We start from the raw sequence: 13,328 nt of genomic DNA, 5'->3' as shown, positions 1-13,328 counted from the left end.
AGGGCGTGACTGACTCGGCTCTTGTTGCGACGACACCTCTCACACGCCTTGCTGACCCTGGTGGGTAGCGGACGCCCGGCAGCGGCATCAAGAGTTGCCGAAGACATTATTTGGGTGGTGCCATAGATGATGTTGCGATGGAACGGGTGAGGGCGCGCACGCGTCAGGCACGCCAGGTCAGCTGCGGAGCTCGGCGAAGTTTGCACGGTCGCCGTCGACGCCGCTGCCACTGCATCTTCGCGTCGTTTCCGCCCACCAATGGCATTTTCATCGCTTTGCGTGTCCCCGAATGCGCTTCACGGGTGATGAAATACGCAGTATTAGACAGCTCGCGCGCCTGATTCTCTCCGTCATTCCGCCTCGATGTTACAGATCCAGCGCTTTCACCAGCCTCATCAGGTCAGCACCAATTATCATCGGATATAGCACCATATCGCTTTCTGACATCACTGAGCGTGATCGCGGTCATGGAACGTGGTCAAGATGGAGACGCGCCATCCGAGGTCTTCGTGGACGAACAGCCGCCTGCAAAGCGACGGCGAACATCAGAACAACCTGCTCGGGAGGTGGGCTTGATGCGAAGCGTCCCTGGTGACAAGTTCACGGGCTTCGTGGGCAGTGCCAGTGGCATCTTCTTCATTAGGTCAGTCTATGGTGCGATCCGACGCTCTGCAGTGCCTACAGACGGCGAAACGCCCGGCAGCGACATCGTGCCGGGCGAAGACGACCATCTCTCTCTAGTGCAACCGAATTCCTCCGGACGCTTATGGCGAGAAGCTGAGATCTCACACGGTCAGACATCTCACATAACGTTTCGCGATCTGGTCGCTTTTTCTGGGAGCTATTTTGCTAATTGGCACCCGTTCTACCCCTTCGTACACGCCACAACTGTCCTAGAGTACTTCGATTGTTATGCAAGAAATGGCTTTCCCGATCATGGTGCTTCGGAAGACCTACAACTGGTGATAGTGCGTTCGATCATGTCCATCTCGCTTGCAGACCATCGACAATCGCCAGGGCTACCGAGCACTCGACATCCTGCCTGTATCGTCTTTCCATCGTATGATGCCGCTGTAGATAGTCTGCGGACGATACTTTCTCGTCCTACGACAATACTCACGCTACAAGCCGCACTCAGTGTGCAGCTCTTCCTAGTCTCTATGCTTCGCTTGAACGCCGCCTCCCGTCTTGGAGGGCTGATAATGCGGATGGCTGTGCAGCTAGGCCTTCATCGTTGCCCAGCCAGATTTTCGACCTTCACATCAAGCACAAAAGAGCTTCGGCAACGCGTCTTCTGGTCACTTTATGCTGTTGATCGGCTTCTTGCCCAATCCATGGGCCTCCCACTCGGCCTACCTGACGACGATATCGACGTCTGCTTTCCCCTCGCGGAACACCATCTGCAGACGCGCGTCGAGCCTCGTGAGTGAGGTCATGTTTCTTTTGTGCCATATCTCACAACTTGTAGGTCGTGAACTCCGCCTGCTGCACCTGGTTGCCCAGCAAGCCAGGCTGCGTGGCGAAATCATCGAATTGCGCAACAAGTCGCTACACTACGTCCAGCATGATCCTGACCGAGCGACATCAATCATAGCTAAGCTTGGCCAATGGTGGAACGATGTTGAGGACTACATCGACCCGGATAGCCGATGTGGCCCTTCTCCTTACGCGACTGTAGTGTTGACACTACTTAGACACGAGTTGATTATCTCGCTGTATCGTCCCGTCTTAGCTACCGGTAGTAAAGATGTCGCCTATAATGCCGCCTTACAGCAGTGCATCAGTTCTGCGCGTAGCATCATCACTACCTTGCACACCGCTATCCAGGGCAAAGACGGGTCTCAAACGCATTCTTACCAATTGGCTCTCCTTTGGCCCTCCTGCACCTGGGCTGTGTGGATCAGCACATTCATCATGTTCTACGCCGCTCACGAGGGCCGCATTGATCACAGCATCGTCATAAGGTAATCAATATGTTGAAATTATACTGCCTCCACTAACATGTACAACCAAGATTCGCAGATAAAAGTCTCGACATACTTCAACATCTCACGCTACGCGGCAGTGCTTGGCCTGAAGCAAGCTCGGCGGCCATTCGAGACTTACGGGCTCGAATGCTGCAGAAGTCGGCTCAAATGATTTCTAGATACGACTCGGAGGTCGCGGGAGATGCAGGCCTAGCTCAAAAAGGTGAATTGAACGTACATTCAGGCCTGCACGAGCAATCATTGCCTACCCGCAACGATCATCCAGAGCAAATCGGTAGCCAAGGGAGGAATGATATCGATCCTCATCATAACGCGCAGTACCCTCCATATGATGCAGCATTCGAATCCAGTGCGACGAGCAACCTGAACCACAATGCTACTTTTCTTGAGCACAACAGCTACTGGAACATATTCGTTGGAACGGAGGGTGCCAACGCTTCATCAACAGAGTACTCCAACGGCCTAGACCCTTTCTCCGGCTTCGATATCCCCTTCTGGTTCGATCAAGAGCAGCATTGGGATTTCACATAGTTTCAAGCGCCAGGATTCATTCGAAGTGCTGGGTGTGGTGGCATGGTTTGGGAGCGTCGGACTTTGTTTGTCCGCGTTCCCCCGCACTTACCCTGATATAGCGCACCAGTGGCGAGCTCGGCGGCAGTCCCATCGTCTACGAAGTCTGAATGTGGGGTTTCTTAGTCCGGAATATGAGGCTTAAAAGATACTGCGCATAGAACCTCAAGAGATATCAACTCAAGTGCTTACCGCCGTTACGATCACTCGTTAGCCGTTACTCCCTGTCCCAACCCAACATTTCATCAGCCACCAACATGCGCACGCACTCTATTGCGACTATGGGCGCCGATGGCATCGGCCCTGAAGTTGTCAATGCTGGCGTACAAGTATTGAAGAAGCTGGCACAACTTGACGGCACATTCGGGCTACAATTTGAAGACTACGACTGGAGTTCTGAGACCTACAAGAAGACAGGCCAATACATTCCTGATGGGGGATTAGAGAAGCTCAAGAAGCATGACGCAATCCTGTTTGGTGCTGTAGGTGCCCCAGGTACGTATCATATGCTAAGTCTTACGCAATCGTGGTACTGAACTCCTGACAGATGTACCTGACCACATCTCTCTCTGGGGCTTGCGGCTAGCGATTTGCCAGACCTTCCAGCAATATGCCAACGTGCGACCCACCAAGATCTTTCGGGGAACATCATCGCCTTTGCGCAACGCAGAGCATGGCGACCTAGATTGGGTCATAGTACGAGAGAATTCTGAAGGTGAATATGCAGGACAAGGAGGCCGGTCGCATAGAGGCCAGAAGTGGGAGACTGCTACGGAAGTCTCGATCTTCACCCGCCATGGTGTAGAACGCCTCATACGCTTCGCTTTCGAAACAGCCCAGAGCAGGCCGAGGAAACAGATCACAGTCGTTACTAAGAGCAACGCGCAGCGCAACGGCATGGTTATGTGGGATGAGATTGCCGCTGAAGTTGCGAAAGACTTTCCTGATGTCAAGTGCGACAAGATGCTCGTCGACGCCATGACGTGCCGGATGGTGCTTGATCCAAAATCGCTGGATACGATAGTTGCAACAAACTTGGTGGGTAACACACAATGTACTGAGTATTCACCTCGGCTTTGACTGACTCGTCCAGCATGCGGATATTCTTTCCGATCTTGCAGCCGCACTGGCAGGCTCCATTGGCATCGCGCCCACCAGCAACCGTACGTATTCTTCATTTCCACATGGTTGCATTCGTTGCCCATGCTAAGTGTTACCAGTGGACCCCACACGCCAACATCCGTCCATGTTCGAACCGATTCATGGCTCGGCTTTCGACATTACCGGCAAGGGTGTCGCGAACCCAGTCGGAACCTTTTGGACAGCGTCTGAGATGCTAGCATGGCTAGGCGAGGAGCAAGCGGCAAAGAGATTGATGGACAGCGTGGAGGCTATCACGGAGCGAGGCATTGCCACGCGCGACCTGGGAGGCAAGGCGTCGACAAAGGAGGTTACTGACGCGGTCTGCGCTGAGCTAGAAAGCATCTACGGCAAGAGTCAGTAGAAACCAGGGTCGTGATGGGGTGGGCCTGATGATGCGGCAACGTTAGCCGCTGGCTCCAACCTGGTGGAGCGGACGTTGTCCGGTGCAAAACCTGACTCGTAGCCGATGCGATTGTCCTTTAGGCCTACAACGCCATGTGCGAGCCATCACGATAGCTTGAAACGCCATATTGTAAAGTTCAGAGATCAGCAACACCCGTCCACATCCGCGCATGTCGATCGTGGCTACGTTACCTCTCATGAAGCCACCACTGCCACGAAGCCATTGTTGGGACCTTATGTGAAGTTTAAAGCAGAGCCTCTGCCGATCTCTTGTTTCCCCTATGCGGTCGCACACCCAAAAGAGGCGACGATTGACAGCATCTCCATCGGTCGCATTAACCCGAGGCATGCTGGCATCACTAGCCGTCTGCAACATGAAGCAGTGGATACCTGAGCGACCAACCCGGAGCTAGCCCCCGCATCCTACCCATCCTTCCCCGCACACCACCGAATCATCATTCCCTGTATGCGGTCGCCCAAGCTCAACTGCCGTGGGATCAAGGCATCCCCCACCACCACCACATTATAGTGTCCGTCGCATCTTCGACAATTTAGGATTGCTTCCACGCTTCTTCCATCCATCTGCTGTGCGATCTAGATTGCTTCTTTGCATATCGTTTATCCTTCCACGTGTGCTCCCTTGCGCTACCATTCCAATCACACCGCGGACATAGAGTTACCATGCCTTTGGGTATACTCCAAGACTACAAGCTCGAACATGTCCCTGGGACAGCTCCGTTAAGCGAGCTTGGTCGCATTGATCTCGAGATCACGAACGATGTTGATCGCGGGCTGCTGAAGCATGATCCTACTGGGCAGATTGTGCTGGTGCCGCAGCCTTCTGATTCGCCGAACGACCCCTACAATTGGCCAAGATGGAAGAAGGAGATGTTCACCGTCGTCATCGCATACGGATGCGGCGCTGTAGGAGGTAGGCTCGCGACATTAAGATACCACGTACTGAGCTAATCGCATCAATTGTAGCTGTCGGTCCGCTGCTGACACCGGCCTTCGTACCACTGGCAGAGCAGTTCAACGTCCCATTGCAGAGGTTCACTCTGGGTTGCAATGGATCCTGTATTGTCGCCATCGCAGTCGGCAGTCTCATCTGCAACACCCTAGCCGTCAAAATCGGTCGACGACCAATCTACCTCGCAACCACAGTTGGCCTGGCGGTGTCCTGTTTCTGGGCTGCGGAAGCTACTAGCTTTCCCTCTCTGGCGGCAGCCCGAGCGGTCCAAGGTTTTTGCATGGCACCGTTTGAAGCACTCATCCCAGCATCCGTCGGAGACATCTGGCACGTTCATGAGCGCGGATTCCGAATGGCCATCTTCAACCTTGGTGTCCTCGGTGGTATCAACCTAGCGAGTCCAATCGCTGGATCTGTCATCCAATACGGCTCTCACCGCATCGCATTGCACGCAATGGGCGGTGCTTTTGTCATCATGCTCATCCTCATCATCTTCTTCATGCCCGAGTCCGCCTACCACCGCCATGACGTCATCAACATCGACACGAGCTCCAAGACTGTGGAAAGTGACGCGGTTGAGAAGGAGAAGTCCGCCGAACGCGTCGAAGACTATGCGGTCCAGTCGTCTGTCTCTTCCGAGGCCCCATACCCTTACGTCAAGACCCTCATGCCATGGTCTGGTTACTGGGACCATGTCTCCTTCTGGCGCACATTTCTACGCCCCTTTGTGGTGATCATGAGCCCGGTAGTCATGTGGGCGACCTTGCTCTTCACCATCTGCGTATCCTGGCTTGTCTTGATCTCCATCACATTGTCGCAGATCTTTTCCGCGCCACCATACAGTTTCTCCGTGAGCGCGGTTGGCGCAACGAACCTTTCCTCGTTCGTGGCGTCGTTGTTGGCCACGCTGGTAGCCGGTCCGATCATCGATGGTGTGGCGAAGTGGATGTCGACACGCAACAAGGGCACTTTCGGTGAGTGCAGACAACCCAAGCTGTGATTACAAGCAACTGACAATGCTTTAGAACCTGAGTTCCGTCTCCCTGTTATGATAACCTACCTGATCTTCACCGCAACCGGCTTCTTTGCTTGGGGCCAATCACTCCACAACCGCGATCCGTGGCCCATCCCAGTCATCGTCTGCATGGGTCTGATCAACCTGGGTGTTCAGTTAGGAACTACCGCCGTCGTAACTTATGTCTCCGACTGCCATCGCGAGCAGGCCGCCGAAGCCTTTGCCATCATGAACTTTGTCAAGAACCTTTTCGCCTTCGGCCTGACGTTCTACGCCAATGACTGGATCGCAGTACAGGGTGTAAGAGACGCGTTCTATGTTATTGGTGGAACCACTGTCGCTGTCACACTTTGCACAATTCCAATGTACATCTACGGCAAGCGTGCGAGGAGTTGGGTGAAGAGATGCGGAGTACTCGATAGTGTTCTCAAAGCCGAGTAGAGGATCAATCGTGCGACGAGAAGAGCCTGCGTGTCTCGTGAGCGTTTCCTAGTGTATTTTAAACTCTGGAATGTATTACCGTAGCAATATTTTTCCAAGCTTTCGATCGTGTCATACGTCCAGTGCCGACCACAGCGTGATGAACGGCGAGCATCGCCTTTCGAGCGTGTGCTGGTCCTGCGGCTGCCGACAATCGGCATCTTTGATAGTTGACTCGTGTGACTGAGGACGAGCCGCCTACCTGACTCAGCCTGACTGGCATCGCAGCGGCATCTGCCAGACACTCCTCTCGAGTTCTAGAAGTAGTTCTCGTGCCATCTTGCTGGATCAGTGGGAGCTCGCTGCATGTTCGGTGCTATAGGCATTTCGCAGTCTTTCAGTTGCTGCAGGACTGACACCGGAGGGGATGTATCGCCGGGTATCTGGCGAGAAACGTGGGCACCACTCTTCGGTCGACCTTCGGCTGCCCTGGATATCTTGCGCGCTCCGTCGCTATCAGGGACGGAATTGCTGTGTCCCAACGGAAATACTTCCGGGGGTACCGTCTCGCGACACTGTGCCTGTAGCCAAGCTGTCAACTGCTCGGTCGTCTGCAAAGGCAGGCGCTTCCATTCTTCAAGCTTTTCTGCTTTTGAAACCTGTCGCTTTGGTGCGTGCGATGATGGTTCTGAAAGCCTGACGTCGTTCAACAGTATTAAGTCTTGGTTTTGGACGACAGTGAGTGTTGCGGAGAGTGCAGCCTCGGTGTCTGCCAGCCGCTTCTCAAGAGCAGTGATGTATGCGGCTGGAAGACCTCGCTTACCACCCTCTTGATAGTGGCATGGCAGCGATGATGTCTGGCATTGAGAACAGCATGGGCTGTGTTGGTTAGATGAAGTTCTGCAGCTGGCATGCGGGTTGCCTACAGCTTCCGATCGCACTTGCACTTCTTCGATCTGCAATTCTCGCATGCAATGGCATTCAGCTGAACCTCCAGATCGCAATGTCAGTGTATTTACCACAATGCTGGATGAATTCGCGCACCGCTTCAGTCATAGTGGGATGACGATGGAAAGTGTTGGAGTTTGAGGAGGCTGGAGCTATCTGGAAGGTGTGGCTTGGTGATCTGTGCGCCACGAGGGAGCCAGCCCCTAATGGCAGGCGCGTCAAGCCCTTCACGTCATCTCTCCGACGCGACAGCATCTATTTCAGAGCTTGAATCGACATACATTACGGAAGAGCAATGCTGCTGAGCAGGATGCGCGTCGTCCGTTGGTGTAAGCTCCTGCTGAGACCCGCCTGCAATTCGATTGCCGTTACGGCACTACCGCACAATGTCTTCCGCCTGAAGAATGCCCGAATTTTTGGCCCGCTAATCCAGCCTCTTTCGCACTTTGTCGCCCAGATCACTCGAGAAGTTGGCGATGCTGTGCGAAAGAACTTGTGGAGGGACAGGAGAGTTTCCCCCGCATTCAACCTTACCTGTTGCACCACGGACCGCGCCAGACATGGCTAGTGCTGAGGTCCATGTCGGGCATCGGGTCATCTGAGTCCAGCCCTGCTTACACATTCACGGACCTGAGTACACGATTTCGATATTGAAGCTGACGGTGTTGAGTAAGGCAGACTATCATAACACGGCATTTATCCGCACGACAGAGAAAATTAGGCTCATATTCCCAATTATGGAGCGATGAGACTTGGTGGTTGTTGTATCGTCGCGAGACAGACATTCGTATTTCCTTTGATCAACGGTCATGCTTCATCATGAAGGATGCGCCAACCGTACCACCGGGCACAAACCCCGCAAAGCCAAGAAGGAAGCGAGGCAGATCCAGCATCCCTTCGTCGGTTCGACGGTTCCTTGAACCGGTGAAGTGCTTGGCTTCGAGTATGTAAGTTGAGAAAGTGCCATCCTGACGCTACACTGAGTACCTATCACAACCGGAAAAATCATGGCACCAGCAGTTGCAGGCCCTGGCGACGGTATTATCGAGCGCCTTGTTGCCGCCGATACGGTACGATGGTGGAACAAGCCAAACCTCCGACGTCTCTACCTATTGCTGGTACCTTTCTGCTTCTTCATTGAGTCTACTTCTGGATTTGATAGCTCGATGATGAATGGAAGTAAGTAGATACTACTACGGAGTTCCTTGAGATGTGATACTGATCAAGTATGACGCTTTCAGTGCAAGCTCTTCACTACTGGCAAGAATACTTCAATCATCCCAAAGGAGGCCAACTCGGATTGCTTGTCGCCTGCTACAACCTCGGCGCTATATCGAGTATTCCGTTCGTTTCCATCGTTTCTGATCATCTTGGAAGGCGGAAGAGTATCGTCTTGGGATCCACGATTATGATCATCGGAGCAGTAATGCAGGGCTTGTCGCAGAACCGTGAGTACCTTCAGCATGCTTATTGCATTCAAAGATCCTTGCAACTGACATACATGTAGTCGCCATGTTTATCTTCAGTCGAATTTTCCTTGGCCATGGTATTGTCTATGCAATTATCTCCGGCGCCGCTCTTCTCGGCGAACTAGGCCATCCCAAAGAGCGACAGTTCTTAGGTAGTCTCTTCAACGCATTCTTCGGGGTAGGCTCAGTTCTCGGAGCGGGTATAGGTGAGCAGTTTCCCTCCACGAAAGGTAGATGAATGCATACTAATCTCGGCCCCGATGTATAGTCGTGCGTACGCTGCTGATCCCAAGCGATTGGTCTTGGCGCCTCCCCTCCATCCTGCAAGCAGGCCCTTCTGTTATCCAGATCATCTTTGCTTTCACGGTCCCAGAAAGCCCTCGATGGCTGGTTTCGAAAGATCGCAGCGAAGAAGCTCTTGAGATCTTGATCAAGTACCATGCGGAAGGCGATGCATCCGCTGAGCTACCTCACCTTGAGATTGCTGAGATCAGGAAAGCCCTGGAGTTGGAGAACGAATCGCGACAACGTGGCTGGGCCGAGCTCTTCCAATCCAAAGGCATGCGACACCGTGCGCTTGTCGCCGCCGGCCTTGGCATCTTCGTCCAGTACAGCGGCAACAACCTCATCAGCCAATACCTTGTGCCTATCCTGGAAAAGATCGGCATTGAAGATAGTCATACCCAGGTGCGCTACAACGTCGGCTCAGAAGCATGGGGCTTCCTCATGGCGCTTGTCATGGCAACTGTCACACCCCGATACCCACGTCGCAGGATGTATCTGCTGTGTGCGAGTTGCTTATTGTGCGTGTATACCGCTTGGACCATTGCTCAGGCTCGTAATCGCCAGACTGGATCTAAAGAGACAGGCTATGCGGTTCTGGTCATGATCTTTCTCTACAAGCCCGCCTACAACATCGCCTACAATGCCCTCACATATGTCTACATGGTCGAAATCTTCCCCTACTACGTCCGAACCAAGGGTCTCTCATGGTTCCAACTCTTCAATCGTTGCTCCGTCATGCTTGGATCCTTCACCAATCCCATCGGACTGGAAGACCTTGACTGGAAGTTCCTCTTCGTGTACATCGCTTTGCTGTGTTGTGAGATTGTGTTCATCTACTTCTTGTTCCCGGAAACGTACGGAAAAACATTGGAAGAGCTTACTTTCTTGTTTGAAAGTGAAAAGGATGATGCCGATGCGCTCGCTGCAACCACTGCCAAGGTCATGGGTCAGGATAGCAACGCCATCGAGCTTCATGAAGCGCCAGACAAGAAAGCCTAAGTCGCAAGTAAAGTGGTGGCTGGGACTGAGGTCGATGGATCTTGCAAATGACGTTGCATTTGGCGCTCACAAGGCGGGTTTGGAGGCCGCTTGGAAGTGAGCCGCATTCCTTCGAGCGGGTATGAAACGGTCGTGGATGAAAATAGTGGAGATGGAGATGCACAATTTGTGGCTGTTCAGCACAAGTCAGTGTTGCTCGCGGTCGTCTCCGGTAATGAATCATGAATTAGTCCTCCCTTTCTCGTTTAAGATTTTGCATCGCTCAATGTGGCTCGCATTGAATACTTCGGGGTCGTGCAATATTAATGAAGCCATGGCTGACATCAGCTCAACACCTTTGCAATGTTACGTCTGCTCGTTCAACGTTCCCGAGGTCCGATGTAGCATGCGGCGCAGCAACATATCAAACCATACCTTGCATACAACGCCTGAAGAGGCTGGAAATTGCGCGGATCTCCACTTCCATCATAAGTTTGTTTCGACAACACAACGCACCAATGACTCGCTCTTCTATGCGACCATGACACCGATCAAGCGACAGCGGCTACAGAAGACAGATCTCCGACTGATCGGGACCTGTGGGGTATCTTCCGAACGAATGGGAATCTGGCGGCTTTGAAACAACAACAGATGGGCATAAGCTTGGCCAGTGAGGGTACGCAACGATCGCAATGCAGCCTTGATAGCCGCGACCCGGCAGACTGGATTTAGCGTACGCCGGTGTTAGTACACGTGTCAGTACTAGGGAACACCGAATCGCATGTTCAGCCTCAAGCCACCGTAGTATCAAGTCAGTAAGCGAAGTGTTGGATGTAGAGGTAGGGCTAGCTAAGAGGTGTCAGACGGTGGTCCGTCATAACACACCTGACGTGCTTCGGCTACTCCAGAGGATGGCAGATGTCAACTCCTGCTTGACACTGGGAGAAGCCGTCACGTGAAGCTTGCTTCATGCATGCATGCGTTGTTTGCTTTGCACCGAGATGCCAAATGCACGATAGACGCGACGTGGAATATTCGAAAAATAGACGCATGGCTAAATATCTCGCGGCGCTGATAGGTGGCTATTAATAAGTGGGGTTATCGGCCCCGCGCTTAACGATAGCGCGACCCCGCTATCTGAACCCCCAAAACTTTGTCGAAACATCCCGAGGCCGTCGTTCCCACCACCTCCACGACCACCCACGTCGCGCGAGTTCACGCGCTACCTCCGAGGCTGGAAAGCGGCATCGTCATTCGCTCACCGAGCAAAACCAACATGTTTCCCCAGACTCGCGCTCCTTACATTGGCTGCAGCGTCCGATGAGGCTCGAAGCGCTTATACGACTGTGCCTCATTGATGCATCGTCATCGAAACGTGACCTCATGGAGGGGCCAAAAGCTAAGAATACGCCTAGCTGCATATGTTTTAATACCACAGCGGCAACGAGAATACGCTAGCCTAGCCATGCGGCCATCCCAGCGGTTATACACATGCTCTGTACGGCTACACCCACAGCGGTGACCCGGCTTGATAGCTCCCGACGCCCGCGCCGCACGTAGGTGTCGTGGAAACGGCCTTCAGCCGCCTTTCTTGGCACACTTTTCTGGAGGTTGGGTCTGGTCCTTGCGGCTAGCTCGTGCCGTGAATGGTGCGTTTGCTCGGTAATGCACCGGTTTCCAGAACGAAGGCATAGTTTGCATGTACGCCGCAGTAACAGTGCTGTTTGATGTTTCGAGCAGGCTCCAATCATGGAAATGGCTTGTGGAGGCTTATACTGCAGCTCGATGTTGTTATAGTATGGTGATGGACACCGATGGTAAGTACCTGGTATCAGCCTACAGCTTCTCCAGTCTGGCACTGCTCTACTATCTTGTACGAAGCAACATCCTTCCATCGTTCTCCACTGTCTTCGTACCCTAATTCGTACTCATTTATCCTTTTAATGCCTTACCCGATATCCACATCAGGTTACTACCCCAACATGTCTCGTTCTCCTCGCACTCCCATGCGGTCGCCTGCTTTTCCAGACATTCCAATCTATCTGGATACTGGCGATGAGCGCATGACAGCAAAGACGTATGGTACAACACCGACTACGCCGACTACGCCAGACATCATCCCTCCTCAACGCCCGACGCACCTGAGCCCATCACATATCAACGCGCCACCCATCAGCCCGGCCGAGCCGAGCCCCACAACCACTATCGAGACTTCCAGTTGTCGTTCAATCATCTGGCCCATTCCAGAACCACCACCAGAGGTGCAGCATCAGCAGGACTCTCACCGACCCACCCTTCGATTCTTCCCGACCCAACGCCCAAGAGTCCGACTCGACAATGTTCACTCGCTTCAAATACCACAACTCCCACAACTGGATGAGAAAACCCCAATCACTAGTTTTCATCCCGGTCTTGGTATTGTGAACGGACCCTCGAAGCCTCCTTCCATCGAAGTGTCCGCGCCCGTGGAGGACGTCGAAGATCAGCCAAATATCGCAGAAAGAATTGAGAGAAGGTTGTACCAATACAGTATCTCAGGCAACGTCATCAAGAGATGGCTACTGGAATTACTCAGCTGGATTTTCAGTGCCATTTGCATGGCTGCAATCATCGGCGTTCTCATCTACTACAAAGACGATCCTCTCTCGAACTGGACGCTGGCAGATAGGACGGGAGTGACGCTCAACGCATACATCTCCGTGCTTTCTAAGATGGCTGGGGCAGCTTTGATCCTTCCCGTATCCGAAGCTCTGGGTCAGCTGAAGTGGAGTTGGTTTCAGCAGAACTCTAAGCGCATGTGGGACTTCGAAATCTTCGATAACGCATCTCGTGGTCCGTGGGGGTCTATGCTTTTACTTCTGCGCACCAAGGGCAAGGCGTTGGCAGCCCTAGGTGCCATGATCACGCTGTGCATGATGGCCCTTGACCCCTTCTTCCAACAAGTCGTCAACTTCCCCGACCGCTGGGCCTTACAGGATACTCCTAGTAAGATCCCTAGAACCATTCGGTACGACCCTCATGTCGGTGCGGAGTATCAGGACGGATATCAGATGTCTCAAGACGACCCGGATCTGTTTCATGTGGTTGAGAAGTTCTCGTATGGCAATGGCACGCAACCTGTCCCCTTTGGAAATGGGACG

At 53.1% G+C, this 13,328-nt stretch overlaps 3 protein-coding genes across 3 annotated transcripts; all 3 read left to right on the top strand.

Annotated features, from left to right (window-relative positions):
• Positions 1-2,668: 2,668 nt before the first annotated feature.
• J4E87_010408 (uncharacterized protein) lies at positions 2,669-4,062 on the top strand (the record flags this gene model as incomplete). The annotated part of the gene is made up of 5 exons (XM_049381982.1): positions 2,669-2,675; positions 2,808-3,053; positions 3,106-3,596; positions 3,652-3,721; positions 3,779-4,062. 5 exons carry the CDS (start codon positions 2,669-2,671, stop codon positions 4,060-4,062), a joined length of 1,098 nt encoding a protein of 365 aa, XP_049228253.1.
• Positions 4,063-4,477: 415 nt separating this feature from the next.
• J4E87_010407 (uncharacterized protein) lies at positions 4,478-6,529 on the top strand (the record flags this gene model as incomplete). The annotated part of the gene is made up of 4 exons (XM_049381981.1): positions 4,478-4,485; positions 4,778-5,034; positions 5,088-6,047; positions 6,099-6,529. 4 exons carry the CDS (start codon positions 4,478-4,480, stop codon positions 6,527-6,529), a joined length of 1,656 nt encoding a protein of 551 aa, XP_049228252.1.
• A 1,934-nt stretch (positions 6,530-8,463) lies between these two features.
• On the top strand, positions 8,464-10,209 carry J4E87_010406 (uncharacterized protein; the record flags this gene model as incomplete). The annotated part of the gene is made up of 4 exons (XM_049381980.1): positions 8,464-8,635; positions 8,698-8,904; positions 8,964-9,131; positions 9,194-10,209. The coding sequence occupies 4 exons, from the start codon at positions 8,464-8,466 to the stop codon at positions 10,207-10,209; spliced, it is 1,563 nt and encodes a 520-aa protein (XP_049228251.1).
• Between the last annotated feature and the right edge of the window lie 3,119 nt (positions 10,210-13,328).

Source organism: Alternaria ethzedia (genome assembly GCF_023757985.1).
Source record: "Alternaria ethzedia strain BMP 0044 chromosome Unknown scaffold_48, whole genome shotgun sequence".
In the NCBI taxonomy this organism is placed as follows: domain Eukaryota; kingdom Fungi; phylum Ascomycota; class Dothideomycetes; order Pleosporales; family Pleosporaceae; genus Alternaria; species Alternaria ethzedia.
This window is presented reverse-complemented; position numbering and strand designations above follow the sequence as displayed.